This window comes from Bactrocera oleae, chromosome 4 (assembly GCF_042242935.1).
Source record: "Bactrocera oleae isolate idBacOlea1 chromosome 4, idBacOlea1, whole genome shotgun sequence".
In the NCBI taxonomy this organism is placed as follows: domain Eukaryota; kingdom Metazoa; phylum Arthropoda; class Insecta; order Diptera; family Tephritidae; genus Bactrocera; species Bactrocera oleae.
In genome coordinates, this window is record NC_091538.1 from 20,776,360 (window position 1) to 20,796,128 (window position 19,769).

The 19,769-nt window shown below is 33.9% G+C and overlaps 1 protein-coding gene across 1 annotated transcript in view; it reads left to right on the forward strand.

The window, feature by feature from the left end:
• Fili (Fish-lips) overlaps positions 1-19,769 on the forward strand; it is a 233,661-nt gene that overhangs the window by 197,896 nt on the left and 15,996 nt on the right. Inside the window, exons 4-5 of the mRNA XM_014230280.3 lie at positions 7,345-8,411; positions 12,369-12,529. Coding sequence (XP_014085755.2) covers positions 7,458-8,411; positions 12,369-12,529 — 1,115 coding nt within the window. The 5' untranslated portion in view covers positions 7,345-7,457. The remainder of the gene's footprint in view (positions 1-7,344; positions 8,412-12,368; positions 12,530-19,769) is intronic.

Genomic DNA, 19,769 nt, shown 5'->3' on the forward strand with positions numbered 1-19,769 from the left:
ACAGCAATAATAATTATAAGCGCACACTGGCAAACATCAGCCAACAATATTACCGTTGTCACTGTGCGACATTCAAGTAATTTATGTTGCAAGCAGGTCCATGACAACAAAAGTGGTCGCAGCCAAAACAGCAAGTCGAAATGCAAACAAATAATTTTTTTTCCAATTTTGTGGTTGCATGTATTGTAGTAAACTAACTAAGGACTAGACACAATAGACGTCTGTGTTACCCAGACTTTTCACGCGACAAGCGACAAGTTCCCGACGCATTGCACTTGCAACACTTATACACCCAGCCAAACTGCTGTTAGCTGGCAAATCAGCAGACGAAAATAGCGAACTATTATATGAAAATCTTGCCATTGTTGTTGTTTTCTATTTTTTTTTTACTTTCTTTTATTGTATTTAATTCAAATATTTTTGTTTTTGTTGCCTGCCACTTGCGCGAATTCATTTTGTCAGCATCGTCATTGTTGCACTTTTCGCCTTGCACCATTCCACACTCGCAGACATACTCTATGAATAGCTTGTACAAATTATTTGGTCTGGCTCCCCGTCACTGGCTTCTGCGTGCACTATTGGCTGCTGCTTCGTGGATTTCGGCTCGGTTCGTGATTTTACTTTCTTTTCTTGCCCGGCGTTTATTTTTTTAATGCGTACACTTCTCATCTCGCTCCGGCAATGTTTTCCATGGCAACATTTTTTAATGTCTACGAAGTTTTTCGATAATCAGCTCATGCATAGTGTCAAATCTTTTAGTTTTGTCTTATTTTAATGTGTCGAGTAAAATTTGTACATATTTCACAGATTTTTTTACTTTAGACTCACAAATTTTACATTTTTTTGTAGCATCAAATAGGTTTTTCTATTTGAAGAGATTGCAACATATGTATACATACATATTAGTTTGTATATTACAATATATTGATTTAAAATTTTTGAAAATCGGTCACAGACATGGGTCTATCACACAAATCTTTATATATATTTACACTTCAAGATTTAAGGATATTAGTACTAATTAATATAACTCAGCCTAACTTAAACTACAAGAAATTTATATGAGGTTATATTCAGAATACAAAAGACGTAGCAATATTTCACGAAACTTACAACAGCGAGATATTTTAGTTGTTGGGCGTTACCAATTCTGTTTAAGCACTGTTATCAATAATATTACTAAACCTAGCTTGCAACAGATTCTATTTTATATTCTCTATTATATCTATTTTCCTTTTGCACGGCATTTCTTCCAGTATATATTTATCTAAGGCTAACTTAAAGATATGGGAAAGTGATTACCGTTTTAGATCCTTACTAAAACCGCTCTGCTGCAAAAAACGACCATTTGAATTAGATTCAGTTCAGCTAGTGTATCTTCAACAGGACAGTAGATATAGCGGTCAGTAGTAACCTTCGGAAACATAATCCCCGTATAGGCGAGCGTCATCTAAAAGTATTAGGCAAATCGAGTGGGGAAGATAAAAAAACAATAGCATTGAGTTGAAAATCAGTCCTCAAGATAAAGGATTATCTATCAAAAAATGTTTCTCTGAAGCCAGGAACATCGTCTTATATCTGGAAATGAACGGTTTTTTAAGCAAATGTTGCGGTTTTATTCAGATTCCGAACATCGGATAGGGCTTCTTACAATATTACACACATCAAGCCTATACAGTACTCAATTTTTTTTTTCAAGAAAGAAAGTTTAGATAACTGCTGCCGCTGAGTTTTTTTGTACCATTTTCCTAATTTTAAGTTATGCAGCAAAGTACATATTAACTTAACGCTTTTTATTCAACTACTTTTCAACAGATTGATGCAACTAACATGTTGCAAATGTTTCCTTTTAGTTCAAGGGCAGTAACATATAAGAAACCTTAAAGTGATAAATGCTAGCTAATATCCGGAGCTTGGCTACGACCGACAGCCCAATCCAATTCTACTCCAAAATCATCAAGCAAATCACACCACAATTTAGTCAACAAATTTAATCTTAGATTTCTTTTAAACTAAAATATTCAAGCCAAAAAAAATGAATTGTCATCATTTAAAAGTGAAAGCTATAAACCCAATTTTCCACGAAATTGCAAATGTTCGCTTGCATTTGCAATTGAAATGAGGCCACAGCCCTAAAACTCACCGAATTTGCATTCGGCCTTAATATTGAACGCCGTCCCTAATATTGAGCCAATACTACTTTCAACGAATTCACTTCGCTGCTTGGCGATCTGCCTCTTCCTATAATTTTTGATCACTATCACGCTAAGCTTAAGCGGCAACGCCCCCAGCTCAGCACCATTTTAGCCAATGTCAACAGGCACTGCGATAGTTTTTGCCACTTCAAAACTTTTTGCCACCATTTTCCGTGTTTGCATCAAAGTGCGCTGTGCAATTTTCTTTTGGCATTGTTCCGAAGCAATTTTATACCGCTTGCATCAAGGTGTTGTTGATTTTCGTGTTCTTTCTTTTTTGGTTTGCTCCGGGGTTTAAGGGCTTCTTACATATTTAAGCTGCTTGCACTTTTAATAAAAAACAGCGAAAGATATGCAAACGCCACAGAACGACATTTGGTGGAAAATTGAAAGTGTCGCGGCACGTGTGGCACGTGGCAAATATAAAGGCGCAAAACAAAAACAGCGGAAGCGGTGGTTAGGAAATGCAAAAGTGCATGCATCTGCGCTAACACTTCGATTCAGTTGCCAATCGTGATGTCTGAGTGTGTGTTTGTAATTGTTTTTCGTCACTATTAGATGCCTTTGTTGTTTTTGTTCACAGTGTTTTCTGCGCACTTCAAGGACCTTGCGCTTGGCATTGCATTTCCACCACACATCTGCTTTCTTATTGCATTTGGTCTCTTTTTTCATGTTTTACTTTATCTTTTTCCGTCCCTTTGCTTACTATTATTATACTCTTGCAACATTTTGCTACCGAGTATAATAGTTTTGTTCACTTATTGGTTGCTTGTATCACCTATAACTAATCGAGATAGATAAGGGGTTATATATGGTATATATTAATGATCAGGATGGCGAGGCGAGTTGAAATCCGTCCGATGTCTGTCTGTGCGTCCGTCTTTCGAGCAAGCTTTAACTTGAGTAAAAATTGAGATATCTGAAACTTTGTACACGTTTTGTTTCCTGCAAAAAAAGTAAGGACAAATTTGCATATGAGCGTAATCGGACCACTTCCACGTCCACAAAACGCCATTAAACGAAAACCTATAAAGCGCCATAACTAAGCCCTTAATTGAGATATATAACTGTAATTTAGCAATGGGGATCGCAGTAGCAAGGGGCACCTGTGGTCTAAAAAAGGGCCAGGGGTTCTCTATGAGGTTTAATTTACATATCTCCTAAACCACTAAACACATTTAAATGGATAAAACCGAATGATAACCCCGCCCAATCCCCACATAACGGTACTGTTTAAAACTACTTAAAGCGCGAGAAATTAATACGCCAGAGACATTAAATTTTACAAGGGACGGCTTTATAGGATCCGGAATCAATAAAACTATGGGCTTGGCACCGTCCACATTTAGGAGAAACCCCTTATCACGGGAACTGCTAGACCGGTCTCTACTAAATTCGGTAAATTTCATTACTCTGACATTCTTACTATGAAGTGTGAAAATGGAGGACATCGGACTACAACCACTTCTCATATAATATAACAAAATTTTTAAATCGATCTGATTCTGAAAGTGTGCGATATTATGACCAAACATTATTCAAATCGAACCAAAACTGTTCAGTCCCCCAGATACCGAATATATGGACCTTATTGCGAAGTTATTATCGAAAATACCGGTCAGTATGTGAGATATATTATACTTGTAGAAATAGAAAGAGAATCTGTATCTGATATTAGTGTACTCGTGTGCCAAAAACGGGTTGAATCGGATCAATAATTCGCTTAATCCCCATATACCTAATAGAAAAATTGTCGAACCGACTGGCTGACTTTATACCGCAAATATCGGTCAATATGTGAACTATCTTAATGAAATTAAAAAACGTGTTTTTCTTAGAACAATGCAACTTAGTGCATAAAATGGATAAAATCGAGTGAAAACTTGTCCTAGCGGTAGTATAACTAATATCAGGATTTTTAACTAAGGTTTTAGTTAAGGTGGACTTTATCCCGCATATATTGGTGATGGTATATGAGCTACCTTAATGGAACACAGTAGACATCTTTTTTTGTGGTAATAGCAAAAATGGATAAAAGCGGTCCAATAACATCCCTATCTTTCGTATACCAAATATAAGATTTTCAAACTTTTGATTTGCCTTATACCGTATATATCGGTCAATATGATCTAATACCTTCATGAAATTAAGTGAACGAATAATATTGGGCATACTACGGTTTAGTGTTAACGAATTACCTAAACCCTCGTATGTTATACCACATATAATGATTTTCGTTATTCTAACAAACCCTGTGCTGAATATGTCGGTCAGTATATGAGTTATATATTTATAAAATTAATTATTTGAAGGGGTTTCTCCGGATTTGATCCTTGCAGGTTGCAAAAGTATTAAATATTTGGTTGCATCCGAAGTTAGCCCTTCCATACTTGTTTCTTTTGCTTTCCATTCTCTACCCTTACTAAACTTAGCACCTGTCAGCTTACCACTTTTTGTTTTCGTGTTTGGCTGTGTGAGTGAAAATGTTGCTATTTGTGCAAATTGCCTCACATCTCATGAATGTTCAGGTTACACCGTTCGTGTGTTTATTAAGTGGCTTTAAAACGGCTAAAAGCATGCAACTCTACTAATACAGAACTTAACTGCGAAAATTCGTTCGAATGGAAATATTGATTTCTCCTCTAAAAGTATTCATAAACTTACGAAGACAACTAAATACAAAAAGACCACGATTATTGTTGCAGTAATCGACATTTTATCGTTCAATTTCCTCAATGAAGGCTCATTATGAACTTCCAGAAAAATTTATTCAAAATAAATTACATAAATATAACTCATTTTTTTATAATAATAAAAAACATAATTTATGCATAACATGTTTAACAACATACACTTCAAGGTGTATAAATATTTTATTTAATTAACAAAAAGTTCAATACCATCAATCTCTGTGTTAAAATTTTACACAATGATGTTGAAATTTAGCATATAAGTCAATTAAATTCATTTAAAAATATATATCTTCTTTAACTGAAACTAAAAGATATTTACTAGATACTTTCTTTTACATTTAATTATAAATCACGTCAGAATTTCAAAGAATAAAAATATATAATATTTTCTTTATATTTTGAACTAAAGGGAAGTGACATATTCTGTAAGAAAGGGAAAACAATATTTTTAAGAAACACAACAAAAAATATAATATATAATAATAGTTAGTATTTGAATATTTTAAAACAATATTTTAGTATAATCTTTTTTGATTTAATTTTAAAGAAATTATTTTTTCAAAAATAAATAAAAACTCTTTTTTGGGAAAAAAAATTACATACTTCAAACCAAAAAATAAAATTTTTTTTTATAGTTTCTTGCTTTTAATTAATAAATAATTTCAAGAAAATGCCAGCAAACTGAGTTTTTACTATCATTTGTCGTCTGACTGTTTTACTTAACCTCACATATGTAAAGTATACGATATTGACACACATATTTACTCTATCTTATACTTTATATCTTTGCCTTGAAAATTCCCACAGCAGCTTTTACTAAACTCAGCGGTAATCACAGATTCACTTGTGATCATTTTCGATATGTGTAAAAGTAAATAAAGTTTATGAGAAGGAGGCGAATACTCCGAAAGAATAAAACAAGATAATGCCAAAGCATAGCAATAAAAAGTTTTAGTGAAAGTTTTTGCCCAACTCGCAAAGTTAGCACTATATAAAAGCTCAAAATAAAAAAAAATTTATGCACAATCAAAAAGAAATGATATGCTGAATAAATATACCTTCTCAGAAGCCGCAGAAAAGGTGTTAATTAAAAATTTTACGCCACTTAAGAGAAATATCACAATCAGACGGTTAAACAATTATTACAGAAACATCAAAGCGTGCACCTCTTTCCTATGAAGAGGCACTTAGTAACCCTCTAGGCCCCTTTTGGTGTGTTAAAATTTAACTTTTTGTGAAAACTTCGAGGTTTTAATCACTTTGACTGCTCAAAGTGCAAGTACCAAAATAAGCCTTGCTTTCGTCCCTTCTTTAAATTTCAAACCTTTGTCTTTTGTTGTCTGCCACTACTCTACCCCCTCTTACCCTTAGGGCAAGAAAAACTTTTGGTTGCCGCTCATTTTCAGTACATTTTTATTGTTTGCCATTTTTTATTACTCATACGCCCCGTCATACGCAATTCATGTTGTATGTTGTTCATGTGTATGTGAGCAAAACTTTAGTACAAGCCCAAAATATGGTATGCATACATGCTAAATAATTTACCGTGTGTTTTGTTGGTGATGTACACATTTTTTTTAATTTTTTGTAACTCTTGAAAAAGCTTCAACAAAATGTCGTTTTTTATATTTTTGTTACCTGCGAACAAAATTTTACTTTTATTTGCCGCAGCGAAAAAGCGAAAATCAATTGTGGCTAAAGTGAGCGAGTTTTGTTGCTAGCGATTGAGTTAAATTGTTTGGGGAAAAATGTGCAAGTCAAAAGTTGTACATCACTTTATTTTGAGTTGACAAGTCAAAAATAGCTAGAGGAAAACTGTTGCTAAGTGCATAAGCTTAAATTTCCTAAATCTTACAGGAATATCGGGTAACTTATGCGTTGTGGCAGGTTAATGTGGTTGGTTATGTTATTCCGATATGGACTCAGGTAAACATGAAGTCTTTGAAGTCAGTTATCAGTTCAACACGCAGGCTATTTCCATACAAGTTCAGTTATGATACTGATATTTCGTGTATGAATGTGGCGTTTCATACAACAGCCGTTGTGAAATAAGTGTACAAATATATAACAGTAAGTTTTGTTAAAGATAGAATGTAAGTATATAAGGAACACATAAAAAGGTGTTATTTACTGATATTTTCTATAGCAACGGCCACGAAATACATCCTCAGGCTTTACTCTGTTCAGACAATTTTTATGACTCAGAATAAATGGAATTTAAAGGGAACTAAATACATACATTTTTTCTGTTAATTATTTAGACTCTGTCCCATGAAATTAAAAAAATTATTAGATATTTTCAAATAAAACGATATATGCCTGCCAAAACTTAGAGACTTTTTATTAAAATTATTTTATGCAAATAAAAAAATATTTTATTGGTTTTTACCCAAAATTTATAAATTATCTATATATTATGACAAGTTCAAATCTCTGTATTCTCTATATTTTTACAGCACCTAGCATGCGCTTAAACTGAGCACCACCGAAAATAGAAAAAAATATTAAATCACAACTGAGCCCACTGTACACGGCAAGCGAACGCTTTCAAAGCAAAGAAACAAATAAAATGGCCACACCAACAGTTTGCACAAGTCCAGTGAGATGGATGAAAACGAAAGTCATAAAGAACACAAATCCTACAACAAATACGAAAACGAAACAGATACGAAATAAAAGACAACCACCGCAAAACAGAGCAATAACACTAACAACTAGTTGGGCGCGACAGAAGTTGTATTCGCTCACACCAACAATTGTGCTGCTGCTCAGCGCACTCACAGTGCTGAGTTTACTCGCACAAGCGCAAGCCTTCTGCCCCTCGAAATGTCAGTGCCTCAGCGGTGAAGCGAACAGTCGAGCCTATTGCGTGGACGCAGCGCTCGAAGATGTACCCATACAGTTGAATCCTGAAACGAAATATATCAATTTAACGCGCAACAAAATACGAAATCTCGAATTTACGCTGCCATTTTATATGAAGCTCGAAGTGCTCGATTTGTCACAGAACGTCATCGATACGCTGGGTTCGAAAAATTTTGAATTTCAAAAGGATATGCGCACATTGAATTTGAGTCGCAATTCGGTGAGCGCTTTACAAAAAGACGCCTTCAGGGGACTAAGCAATTTGCTGGTGCTCGACTTAAGTTTTAATCGCATAGAAGTGGCGGATGCCAGCGCCATGAGTGATCTCACTTCGCTTATTAAACTCGATCTGACTAATAACAATATTGTGAGTTTAGAAGACAATTGCTTTCACAATATGTTCTCGCTCGAGATTTTGAAATTCAAGAATAATCAACTGTTGGATGTGCCATCGAATAATTTGCAGCATTTGCATGCGCTCAAATCGCTAGATTTATCCGATAATCTAGTGGAATATATACGCAATGATAGTTTCGAAGGACTGCGTGAGTTGATGATGCTCACAATGCGAGGTAATGTGATATCCGAGTTGGATTTCAGCGCCTTTGAGGGTCTGACTGCGTTAAAGCATCTCAATTTGGCTGATAATAATTTAACGGTAAGTAAACGAAATTCATTACTTTAAGGATATGAAGTTTGGATCAAACCAACTCCTTACATATTCAGCGCTAAATCAAATCATTTTTAAGAAAACTTGTTACTTAAGCTAAACGTTTTAAAGACAGAAATTACTAAATAGAGTATATTGGGGACAAAAAAGATTTGGGCTTCTTGCACAAACTTTTGACATCACTCATCTATACTCGGGAAGATATTTTCAAGCCATTTTATAAATATATAATTCATATACTGACCGACATATTCGGCATAAGGTTTGTTAGAATAACGGAAATCATTATATGTAGTACATGGGAGAATGGATATTTCGTGGGCCTCTCTAAGTTCCATAAGGTACCTCGCGGACCATCATCAATATATAAGAAGTAAGATACTCGGTTGTTTGAAAATCCTGATTATTTATATGAACGTTAGGCCAATTTCCAACCGGAGCTCGAAAACCTTTCTATTAGGTATCTGGGGACCAAGGGAATTATCGATATCCATATCTATCCCGATTAGATTGAGGTGATACAAACAACCGTTGGGTTAACCAAACTATTATACCTTGTAGCAGCATGTTGCAAGAGTATAAAAAGAATAATTTCTTACGTGTGGTTTCGTCTCTGTATACGAATACAAACCCACAAGGAAGTTTGTCGAGAGCTCTCCTTTAACTTTTTGCTTCAGGCCACCAGACCATTGTAGTATTTTTCAAGCAGGAATGATTGCAATTAAGGTACCAGTAAATGCACTGCTTCGAAATTCTGATTTATTCGCCCCTATCACTTAATCCGACAGGTTCAGGTGCCTGGTCATAACGAACCTAAGAGGTCCATTGAATTACTTATTCTTAGCAATGTTCATCTCACCGCATTGATAGGAATTATAAGTAGTCACTGTTCTATTGGTACTCACGAGGAGAAGTTAAAGATTTTGGATAACTCAAACTATTTGTAGGAAGATGAGGTCGAAACATCTAGATCCCTTGTCTTTGCGGAAAATACGAGTACACGTTCGTAGGGATATTATTTAGCTCCTCTTCTTTATTTATTACATTCCACTTCGTCTCTATGTTCTATACATTACACGAATGATCAACTTTTTTATCGTTTTCAACCTCTTGTCTCTTATTCGTTGCAATACTTAGTACTTTTGCTAATTTTTTTGTTTGAGGCATGTGCAGATTTAATCTAGTTCCGATATGTAGTGTTATGCTGTGGTACAGTATGTAGGTTTTCTTGGTTTCGTTTGTTTATTCATGCATAACTGCATTTTATTCAAAAATTCCTTAATAGTTTTTTTATGTTATACAAGTACTTTATTTCAAAAAAATATACTTTATTTACTTTTAAACATTTTTACTGTTTTTCATTCAAATTTTACGACGTTTGTAATTAATTTCAATAACACTTTTATTTTAGTTCTCATCTCCTTTCTTGCAACGTGTCTTTTGATGTTCACCTTTGTCTTTTCATTTAACTATTTATTTGTTTTGTTTATTTTTTCATTACCCACGTTTTTCATTTATTTTTTTCATTTCTATTTTGTTACATCCCGTATTTCTGAACGTACTTTTTGCTCCACTTCTGTTCAATAACCTTAAAGAACTTACCAGGTTTACTTTCTTTTTTCATTCCCTATTTTTTTACATTATGCATATGTCCTTAATAATAAAATAGTGCAGACGCCGAATGACGGTTAAATGTGAGTGAGATTTTTGGTTTCTATAGAAATTCATGCTTAAAGTTTATTGACTTATTTAACTGAAATTAAATTAAAATCTCATACAATTATTAGCAATTACAAAAAATTTTGAACAACCATAATATAATATGTACAAATTACACATAAAATTTTTTTAAAAAGATTCAAACACAGATTTTGTACTCCCTTCTTCTAAGATATACACTCATCTCACAACACCACAGAATTATTGTCCATATGCAAACCCCAAGCCACATCTTATTTGCTTCATTTTCCTTATTAATAAATGAGTTTTGGCATCTCTGCCGGCCACCATCGATTTTCACTTAACAACTACCTTGAGTGCGTTGCAATGTCAGCAATATCGTATCGAGGGCACATTATATTTATTGCATAACCTCTAAATGCACATTCAAATGCAACCGCAAGCCACTGAAAGCGCTGACAACAGCAACAACATTAACAATACTGCTTTTATCGCGATGGCGCTACACGTGCTATTATTAATACAACTATGAGTGCTATGCCATTGCTAAGCCTGTCAGCTCAAATGGGCAGCACTTAATAACAAGCAAAGTGGCATACCTATGCTTGCTTGTGAAATGAATTGAATTGGTTGAAGTGATTTTCGAAGATTGCATTAAGAACCGTTATCACGGTTGAGATGTGGGATGCGAGTAGTTGCTAGTTAAATATATATATTCGAAGTTTTATAAATTATCAATTTGCTTTATAAATTAAAAATATGGAAGTGTTTTTGAATACTTTATCGAATAATTCGATAGATATAAATTTGAAATACAAGTATATTAAACTGAAGTGTCAAAATATTTTTTAAGTATCTTTTTTTATAACATTATAATTTAAAAGCTTTAATTTTATTTATTTTTTATTAAAAAGGATATACCGAGGAATAAATTCAAACAACGTAGTACTTTACTAATTTCCAATACGATTAATTTCAAAGAATATTGAGTGAAAATTTTAACAAAATAAAAAATATGTCGAAAATATATATACCTATATCGAATATTGAAAATGATGACTCTGTGCGAGCTCTAGTTTAAAATAGTAGAACACGAAGTACACAGACGCGAAAAAATGTTAATTCTATAAACTTTTTTTTTTAATCCGTTATCTTTTTATCCCGTATTTGGGAAAATTTTTTATTTCAATCCAATGCTTTTTTTCTTAATTTTTTAATCCCTTATTTGGGATTTAATTTTTAATACAATTCAATTTTTTTTTATATTTTTTGGTACATTATTTGCAACTCTGTCTTCATATCAGCAACTGCTCCAATATCTTGTTATTTAAATTTTTGTATTATTATTATATTTTCTCTTTTTGCATTTCCTCAGTCACCTCTTGGCTTTTTAAGTTCTATTTGCATAATCATAAGTATATTTGCATAGCAAATGCGCTCACTATATTTCATTCATTATCATACTCATCAACATTTTGCCAAAGATTCTACTTATTGCATTCCAATGCACACTAATCAAACATGAATTTCCATTTCAATCAATCAAATAATGGGATATTGCTTACCTGTGCACGAGGAGCCGTTCAGACTAAGTATTTCAGCTGTATGTGTGAATGTGTGGCTCGTATATACTCGTATATGCAGAATGATTGGCTGGCTGAATGCTGTACTGCTTATATATATTTGCAGTGATGTAAATATACACCGATATGTATATGGCTCTATATACGTATATATATTTGTACACGTGAGTCTACACTCTCATTAGTGTATCTTTCCGAATTTTGCTTCACCCTGACGCTTAATATGCAGCCCCCAAACCGAGACCACAATCAGTTCTTGTGTGAAGACTGCGAATTGAAGAATGCATGAGTTCAGCAGTGCAAAATAATTATTGGAAATCGAGGTGATAATCAATCATTCGACTCCTATAGTGGTTCTGCCAATTCATTATTCCTCAAAGGGATCACGATTGGCACAAAAAAAGTTATGATGCACGCTCACGGCACCAAATATGTTATAAGACTTGCATAACGAAATATGCGATGATTAAATGTTGTAAATATAAATTTTCAAATATTACGAAGAAATGTTTTTTTTTACTCGCTCATTTTAAGCGAGAATGTGACTCTCTTGCACTAAAATTTCAGTGGTAATAAAAATATTTCTAAGAAATAAACTGGCGATTGCCAGTAAAATCAAGCTAAAATTAAAATACAACTACTTATATTTATTATTATTTTTCTTCTTTATTCCCTTTTATAGATGGTGCCTACACAACAGCTCTCAAAGTTATCGAATCTTACCTATTTGTCGCTGAGCGGTAATCGGTTTACACAGCTACCCCCGGTTGCTTTCATGAACTTGTTTCATTTACGTGAATTGCATTTAAATCGGTTGGATCATCTCAATCGTATTGATTCAAGGTAAGTCACCAAATAAAATAAATTTAAACAAGATAAATAAAAAGTATATACTCCATATTTATGACTATGTACTATAGCATTATTCAAAGCTTTTATTTCTGGCAATTTGTGGATCCCATCTTAAAGGAGCTGCGTCAGCTTGGAGGTCAAGAATGACTCAAGCTATACCCTGTTCTGATGTCAATCGCATCTCAGTGAGGGCGTTCTTCATCGACCGGAACAAATGGTAGTCAGAAGGTCAAGGTCTGGGATATACGGCTTGGCTTCAATTCATATGGCAATTTACTTACCTTTGAATGTATGCATCTGACTGCTTTTAAAATTAAATGACTGTTTGACTTACCCTACGTACTTTTGCACAATTATGGCTTTTGTTCACCACACACTTCCACCAAAATACGATGAATTTCGATCTTCATATTAAAGCAATGACGAAGAACTCCTCGAAGAACACTTTTTCAGGCACAAAAGCATACGCATCAAATGAATGAAATACACTGAAAACAACGCACAAGGACAATAGTTTTAGAATCTCTATAGATGAGATTTTGAAGACAATTTTTGGATATACTTCTACGCATATGAAAATGTATAACAGAGAAATAATTTGTTGATCTTTTCTAAAATTTGGTTTGTGATTTCGAAAGAAGTTAAAATGAGTTTGCATTACTACTATATTTAAAACCTAAATAAGCTAAATTTTCTTACAACATTTAACATAAGTCTCCACGACCCGTTATCGAGAACGTTGTTAATCGAATAAACCAATTTATAAATCCATACCTAGCTTAAAAACGTTTTGGCTTTCAGCGCTTCATTCGACTAATATTAGTAGTACTAGATCATTATATAGTTAAGGATTCCGTATCATCAGCTCTCAATTGACCTCTTTTCGGGTTAACCGTACTTCCTGCTCGTGTATAAATTTCGTATAAATGCTTATATAATCTAATAGACAGTTGCGATTTTACATCTGTCAGAATGCATTTACTCGTATCTAGCAGCCATTTGTCAATTTATACTCTGCCTATATAACGTTTTTTGTTTGCAAAGTATAGGTATGTCTTATAAAGGGTCCGGATACTCCAGTCAATAAATGGTTATTTTTATTTCGGGAGATTAACTTTTAAAGTATGTTGGGCATTTTATAAAATCAATTTCAGATGCATTGATTTCTTGAGCAACAGTTTTCTGGCGACATTTTTTAAGATATGGGACTACTCAAGAGAACTCGCTTTCTCTGAAATTTTGCACAACAAATCGGTTTAATAATTACCAGAAATAACATGAACGGAGCAAATCAAACACCAACTCCTCTTTGTGTGTGTTACACATACATTTTATACATAAATGTAAATATTTTTATCAACTCCAAAAATGTGGTGTGTTTGCATAAACTAAGAATAATTAATATATATATTTTAACATAGGGCTCCGCCAAAGAGAAAAGGGCACTTAAAAATTGAGCCACATTGTAATTGTGTTTGATCCATAAACCGACTTAACAGACATCTGTAAATTTGTCGTTTGTCAGTGCTGAGCATAAGTGTCCATCACTTTATTGTCTTCAGAGCTTTAGTGTGTTACTGTCATCATTTAAACACTCACAATTGTTCAATGAACATATCAGAGCCACATGCGGATGGAGCAGAAAGTGAATAATTGAAGTAGTAATACTTTTTCTATATATATATTATAAAATATATATTTATATAAATCCACAAAACAGAACTAGTTTATGTATGTAGCTGCAAACGACAAATCAAGCAATCAAATCAAGCAAATAATCCAATAATTTCTCTGGGGTGTAATTTTCATATGAAAATTCAAAAAAATCGTACGAGTGCCGACTAACATAAATGCAGCACACACACACATATGCTGACGATTTTAATATACAATATAGTTGTAGGTTGGTTGAAATGTTTCAGTGCTGATGAATGAAAAAAATAGTGTTTTTGGTACGAAATAAATTGAAAGGTTTCAGCGCTCGAAATGAAAAAATACTGTTTTTGGTACGAAATAAATTTTTTTGTTCAATATATTCTTCATTAACTGCAATAAACTTATTCCAATTACCCTTCAATAATTTTATGCCATCCCTATAATGACTTTCCGGAAGCTCTGAAAAATACCCATCTACAGCTGTAATAGCTTCTTCATACAATGAAAAACGCTTTCAACGGAGGAACTGTTTCAAGTTTCTGGTGAATACGGTGGATGCTTAAGCAATTCGTACTTTAATTCGTTGAATTTTGAAATTGTTAAAAGACCAGCAGGTGCATTGTCTTGATGAAAAATGATTTTTTTGTGGTCCAGCTGATCCAAAAGGCTGCCATAATAATTACAGTTGATTGTTTTATATATCTGCAGACATTCAATCAAAAAAATTCCTTTTGCATAGCAAAAACCTGATACCATAACCTTCTTTGTTGATCGTTGTGCATTCACCTGCTTTAGAGCCGAACAACCGGCTTCACTCCATTGTAAACGTTCTTTTTTCAATTTAAGATCATGGTGATAGATCCAAGTCTAAACGTTCCAAATTATGCTGAGAAATTTGTTTTCGATCCAGTTTTTGTTGAATTGTTAACATATGCGGCACTAACTTTCCAAACAGATTTTTGTGGTTGCGGTTTTTGCTCGTCGTTCGTGTAGATCGTCTTTAAGTCTAGTACGACCACGTTTAAATTCACCAGATCAAAATTCGGTGCGTTTTGAGGTGAGGACTCCGTATATATTTCCAACAATTGTTCATAAATTTCCTTTGCTTCTAAACCTTTCAAATAATCACTGACGGAGAATTAATTGACAGAATGACTTGTAACTTTGCATGACAGATATACGAACTTGAGAAAAGAAAATTTGGAGCTAGTGATGCTATTTTTAGGTTAGACTAACCAACTTTTTAAACAACCTGTATAATGTGGTGCATATGCATCTGTTGACTGACGCGGCAAGTCGGCGAGTGTCTTCAAATGTTATTGTATGTTTACGACTTTAAAATACACACATACAAGCGCGGCTTGACTGCATTTGATTTGATATCTGCCACGCCGCCACCAAGGCCACGCTGTGCCTTGATACATCAGCCGTTTGCTCAATCAGCTGCCAATCTCTCTCTCTCCGCTCAACTGCTCGCCTAGAGCTGCGTTGCTCCGCCATATCGTATTGCGTCTAATTTCTGTGGCGCGTATTGATGCGTCCCAAGTTGATTTGCGATTAAGTCATGTGCATGATTGTTTGTCTGCCTTTGCCACGACAAATTACACCAACAGTGGTGTGCCACCACTTTCTCTTCCATCAAGTAAGCTGGTTCTTCGTTTCTTCGTTTGTCTACATGACGTCTGCCAGCTGTTTATCAGCCACCGTCCTTATATTCCTAACTGTACTGCAATACATACATATATTAAAAGCCTTGCCCTTGCCTACGCCAACATTGACATTCTGCGCACTCGGTTCAATGTGTCTTAATGTTCATTTTCGCCTCAGCGCGTTTTGCTCCGTGTCTATGAATTTAGCTAGCGCTGGAATATTCCATTTTTCTTTGCGCCTGATGATATGTTAAATATCCTTTGGGTAATATTACACCATACAGCAAGCAATATTGTTATATTACGATTGTTTGCAGTCAGCTGTCAACAACTGATGGGCATATAAATGGTTACATGACATTTTTGGTATGTTTCATCACTGGTAATTGAAATGTGTGCTTGTTTATTGTTGTGTAATAAGATAGAAAGTACGAACACTTTGGTCTTGCTTACGAAAATTAATATTAAAGTTATTCAACCATGCAGAAAATGCAAGAAATATTTTTCTTTAGATATACTTAAAGTGTGAATATTGGCTGTTTTTATGAGTATTAAAATTGTAATATTTTTTTTTTTTGTACATATAAAACATTTTGATGACATTTTAGAAATAAAGTATCAATTTTAAGACTATAGCTGTACACATAGTGTTTATAAATGACATTTTAGAATATAACTCTATTTTTTATGATCTTTTGCGTTGTACACGTTAAACCCATTTTAAAAATAATGATTTCTTTCAAATATATATTGCTGCTAGAAGGGAAAAAAATATATGTTCTTTATTTTTATTTTTACCCTTATTTTACAAAAAGCATTAATTTTAAGAACTGAAACCTCATAAAAATAGTCCTCAACGGATGGCAAGACAATGCCGTGCTGGGAACTAAGAAGTTCTTAAAACTTATACAACTCAGTTGCAATTAAGGTTTCTTTGTCTCTTTTTGAGTTACTCGTACCTAGATTTGGGCTAAGTTAGTAATCGTTACTACAAAATATTGCCAAATCTGTAGTAGTTGAAGAAATACACTATCTAGAAATATAATATACTTTCGCAAGAAATGATATACATATGTATATTTATTGTCTACGTGGACCAGCCTTATCTGTCTTAAAGTACATCGACTCGAAGTCATGATCAGATCAGAGATTATTCTAGTAAGCATCAAGAAAAGTTTTCTACATTATTTAGTATATATTAAAAACATACTTAACGTTCGGAATGAGGATTTTCCACTTTCCTAGTGCATAATATGAATCAAGCTTTAAGCTCCACTGTTTAAAGTCTCTTAAATCTCCGTTTTGTGTTTGTTTTATTTTACTTACATTTCAACCCTCCCTTTAGAGTCACTTCTTAACCACTGCATTCAATTGATTAACCTTCTTCCATAGCCTACCGGCATATACGATATTCAATCTACAAGTTGCATGTAATTTTCAATTTTCAAGCATTTTGTCGTTCAATTTGAATAAGTGGCGAAGAAAAATGCAGACACAAACAGAAACACAGAAGCATGCTTTGAAATTTCGCCATGTAATGCCACACAATCAACATACACATAATATATGGTAAGCGCACACACGCACTCAAACAACTGAAAACAGTTCAATTGCAGTGGCAGGCCCATGACGAGTTAACATGCCGCTCGCGCGCTTATTTCCGCTTCCGGTTCGCAGCCCATTTTCGAAAGCACAAAATCTTCAAGGAACAGGGCCATCGGTAACAGTAAAGTAGCATGCAAAAAGGATGCCAAAAAATCACTATACTATAAGATCTAACAACAAAAACAGCCACAAGCAACATTGTCTGCCACGCAGTCACAAAATCCGATTGCTACTCTACAGAGTTTTTGCCGCACATGCTACTTGGCATGTGTATTTACCAAAGGGCACTGCTGCTGCTTTTGTTAGCATACTTTTAGGCGCTTGTTACCCCATACTGCATTCGATCTGCCGATGCTAGAAGTCACTAAGGCCACAGCTGTCTGAGAAAAGTAGGCACATAGCATAAAATCGCTATTTTCCCTCTAAGTTTTGTTCCTTTGTCCTCCATCTACCTTCTACCTCACATACTCGTACTTAGAACTTCGTATATTTCTTATTACTGTTATGTAATGCAGATTTTGCGCAACCGTTTGTGGTTGTCTGTATTGCCTGACGATTTGCGCGTTGATATTCCAATTTTGTGCTCAAAGCTACGGTAGCAGAAATCGCAGACTTGTCTAAGTATGTGTGTGAGTATAGAGGTATCTGCTTGCTGGTTCGCCTACGCACGGCTTGAAGGTATGTGTGTATATGCATGAGGGCGCGGCAAAGATTTTGCTATTTGCATAATATTTGCACAGATAATTGAATTTGCTTGCGGTGTTATGCACAAAATGCACGATGTTCCTCACAGTAGCCGACGGTGGACTGGCAGTCGTCTGCTGTGCTCAATTTGCTCGTGGTAGTTTTGTGCCTGCAACATAGGTTACTGAGTATATTGAATAAGTCACTTCTGCTTTGATTTACATACGCTAAACTCCTTACTAATTCACTTAATCCACAAAAAATATGCCGTGCGCCTGTGCAAATAGTTTGTTCTAATTTTTATTATATATATATTCATTGCTTCTACTACTTCATATTGAAGTGATCTTTGTCCAGTCTTCTGGTTACCTGCATATATCTTTCAATTCCACTGCAGTAGTAGTTTCGATAGATTTAATATTTGTAATTTCGATGAATAAAGGTACTAAATTTTCAATACGTATACAAGTACGAGTGTCTAACATAGTTCGATTGAGAATACAATAAAGTCTAAATATAATTCTTAATTACAAAGGAAAGTATTATAGGGATTGTGTAAATAGAATAAAAAACATAACATCCTCAAGTTTTTTTTTGTTGGGAACAATAAAAATATATTAGCGTGTTGTTAAGTTAGTAAACTAAAAATTTTAAATGGTTTTTACTGAAGAGAATATAGTTCATCATCGTTTAAGTTGTTTAATATCGTTTTGAACTTACTAATGGTTCCCTATGTTTCACACATACCATATCTACACGCGGAGATCACTTACGTAATGCGTAACGCCAAAAAGTAGTCAACAGAATGTAGCTCAAATAGAACAACAACTAATATTTCAGATGGCGATTGATTCAAGGAATAAAACAGATTTCCCATTTAGGTTATTAAATAATTTTTGGATAACTTTTGCAAATTATATCTACTTTGCATTTCTTATTTGGAAACCAAAAATATTTCATTTAAATACAGAATATTAACTGTACACGCGCTATTAATTACATATGTACCAATAATTATTTCTATTTATTAACTTATTTGTATAAAATTACTAAGTAACCTCTACCAGTAGTTAGAAAGACATCAACAAGGCTAGAGAAAACATGTTTGGTAATATCAAAAGCTGATACTAGAATTTAAACTGGCTGATAAACAATTTTTAATAATCTTTATAGTTTTAAAGGGTATCGTCATTTAAATCGTTTAATTTGAAATGTTTGTATTAGGTTTGACTCCGGTATTACGAGATTTGGGATTGCAAATTGCACAGAATTTCTATTTCTCTTCTTTTAGCAAGCCTGACAATATTGTTGAACTCCCCATATAGTAAAATAAACATTCGAAATTTACATCGCTTCCACCGTAAATAAATGAATGTGCTCTTAAATTACGTAAACACTTGTGCATATAATAACGGAATTTTGTATACCTTCATACCAAAGTAAGTAATATATATATGCTAGTTTTATACGAACATTGCAAATTTTTACTATAAATAATTGCTTTATTTATGCAGAATAGAGGGTAACGCCTAAACATGATGTAAGGTGGCAATAGTATGACGCACACATTTATATATAAAACTATATACATACTTATAAATTTACGTAAGAAGTTCTTGGATCCTTGCGTAGGCAAA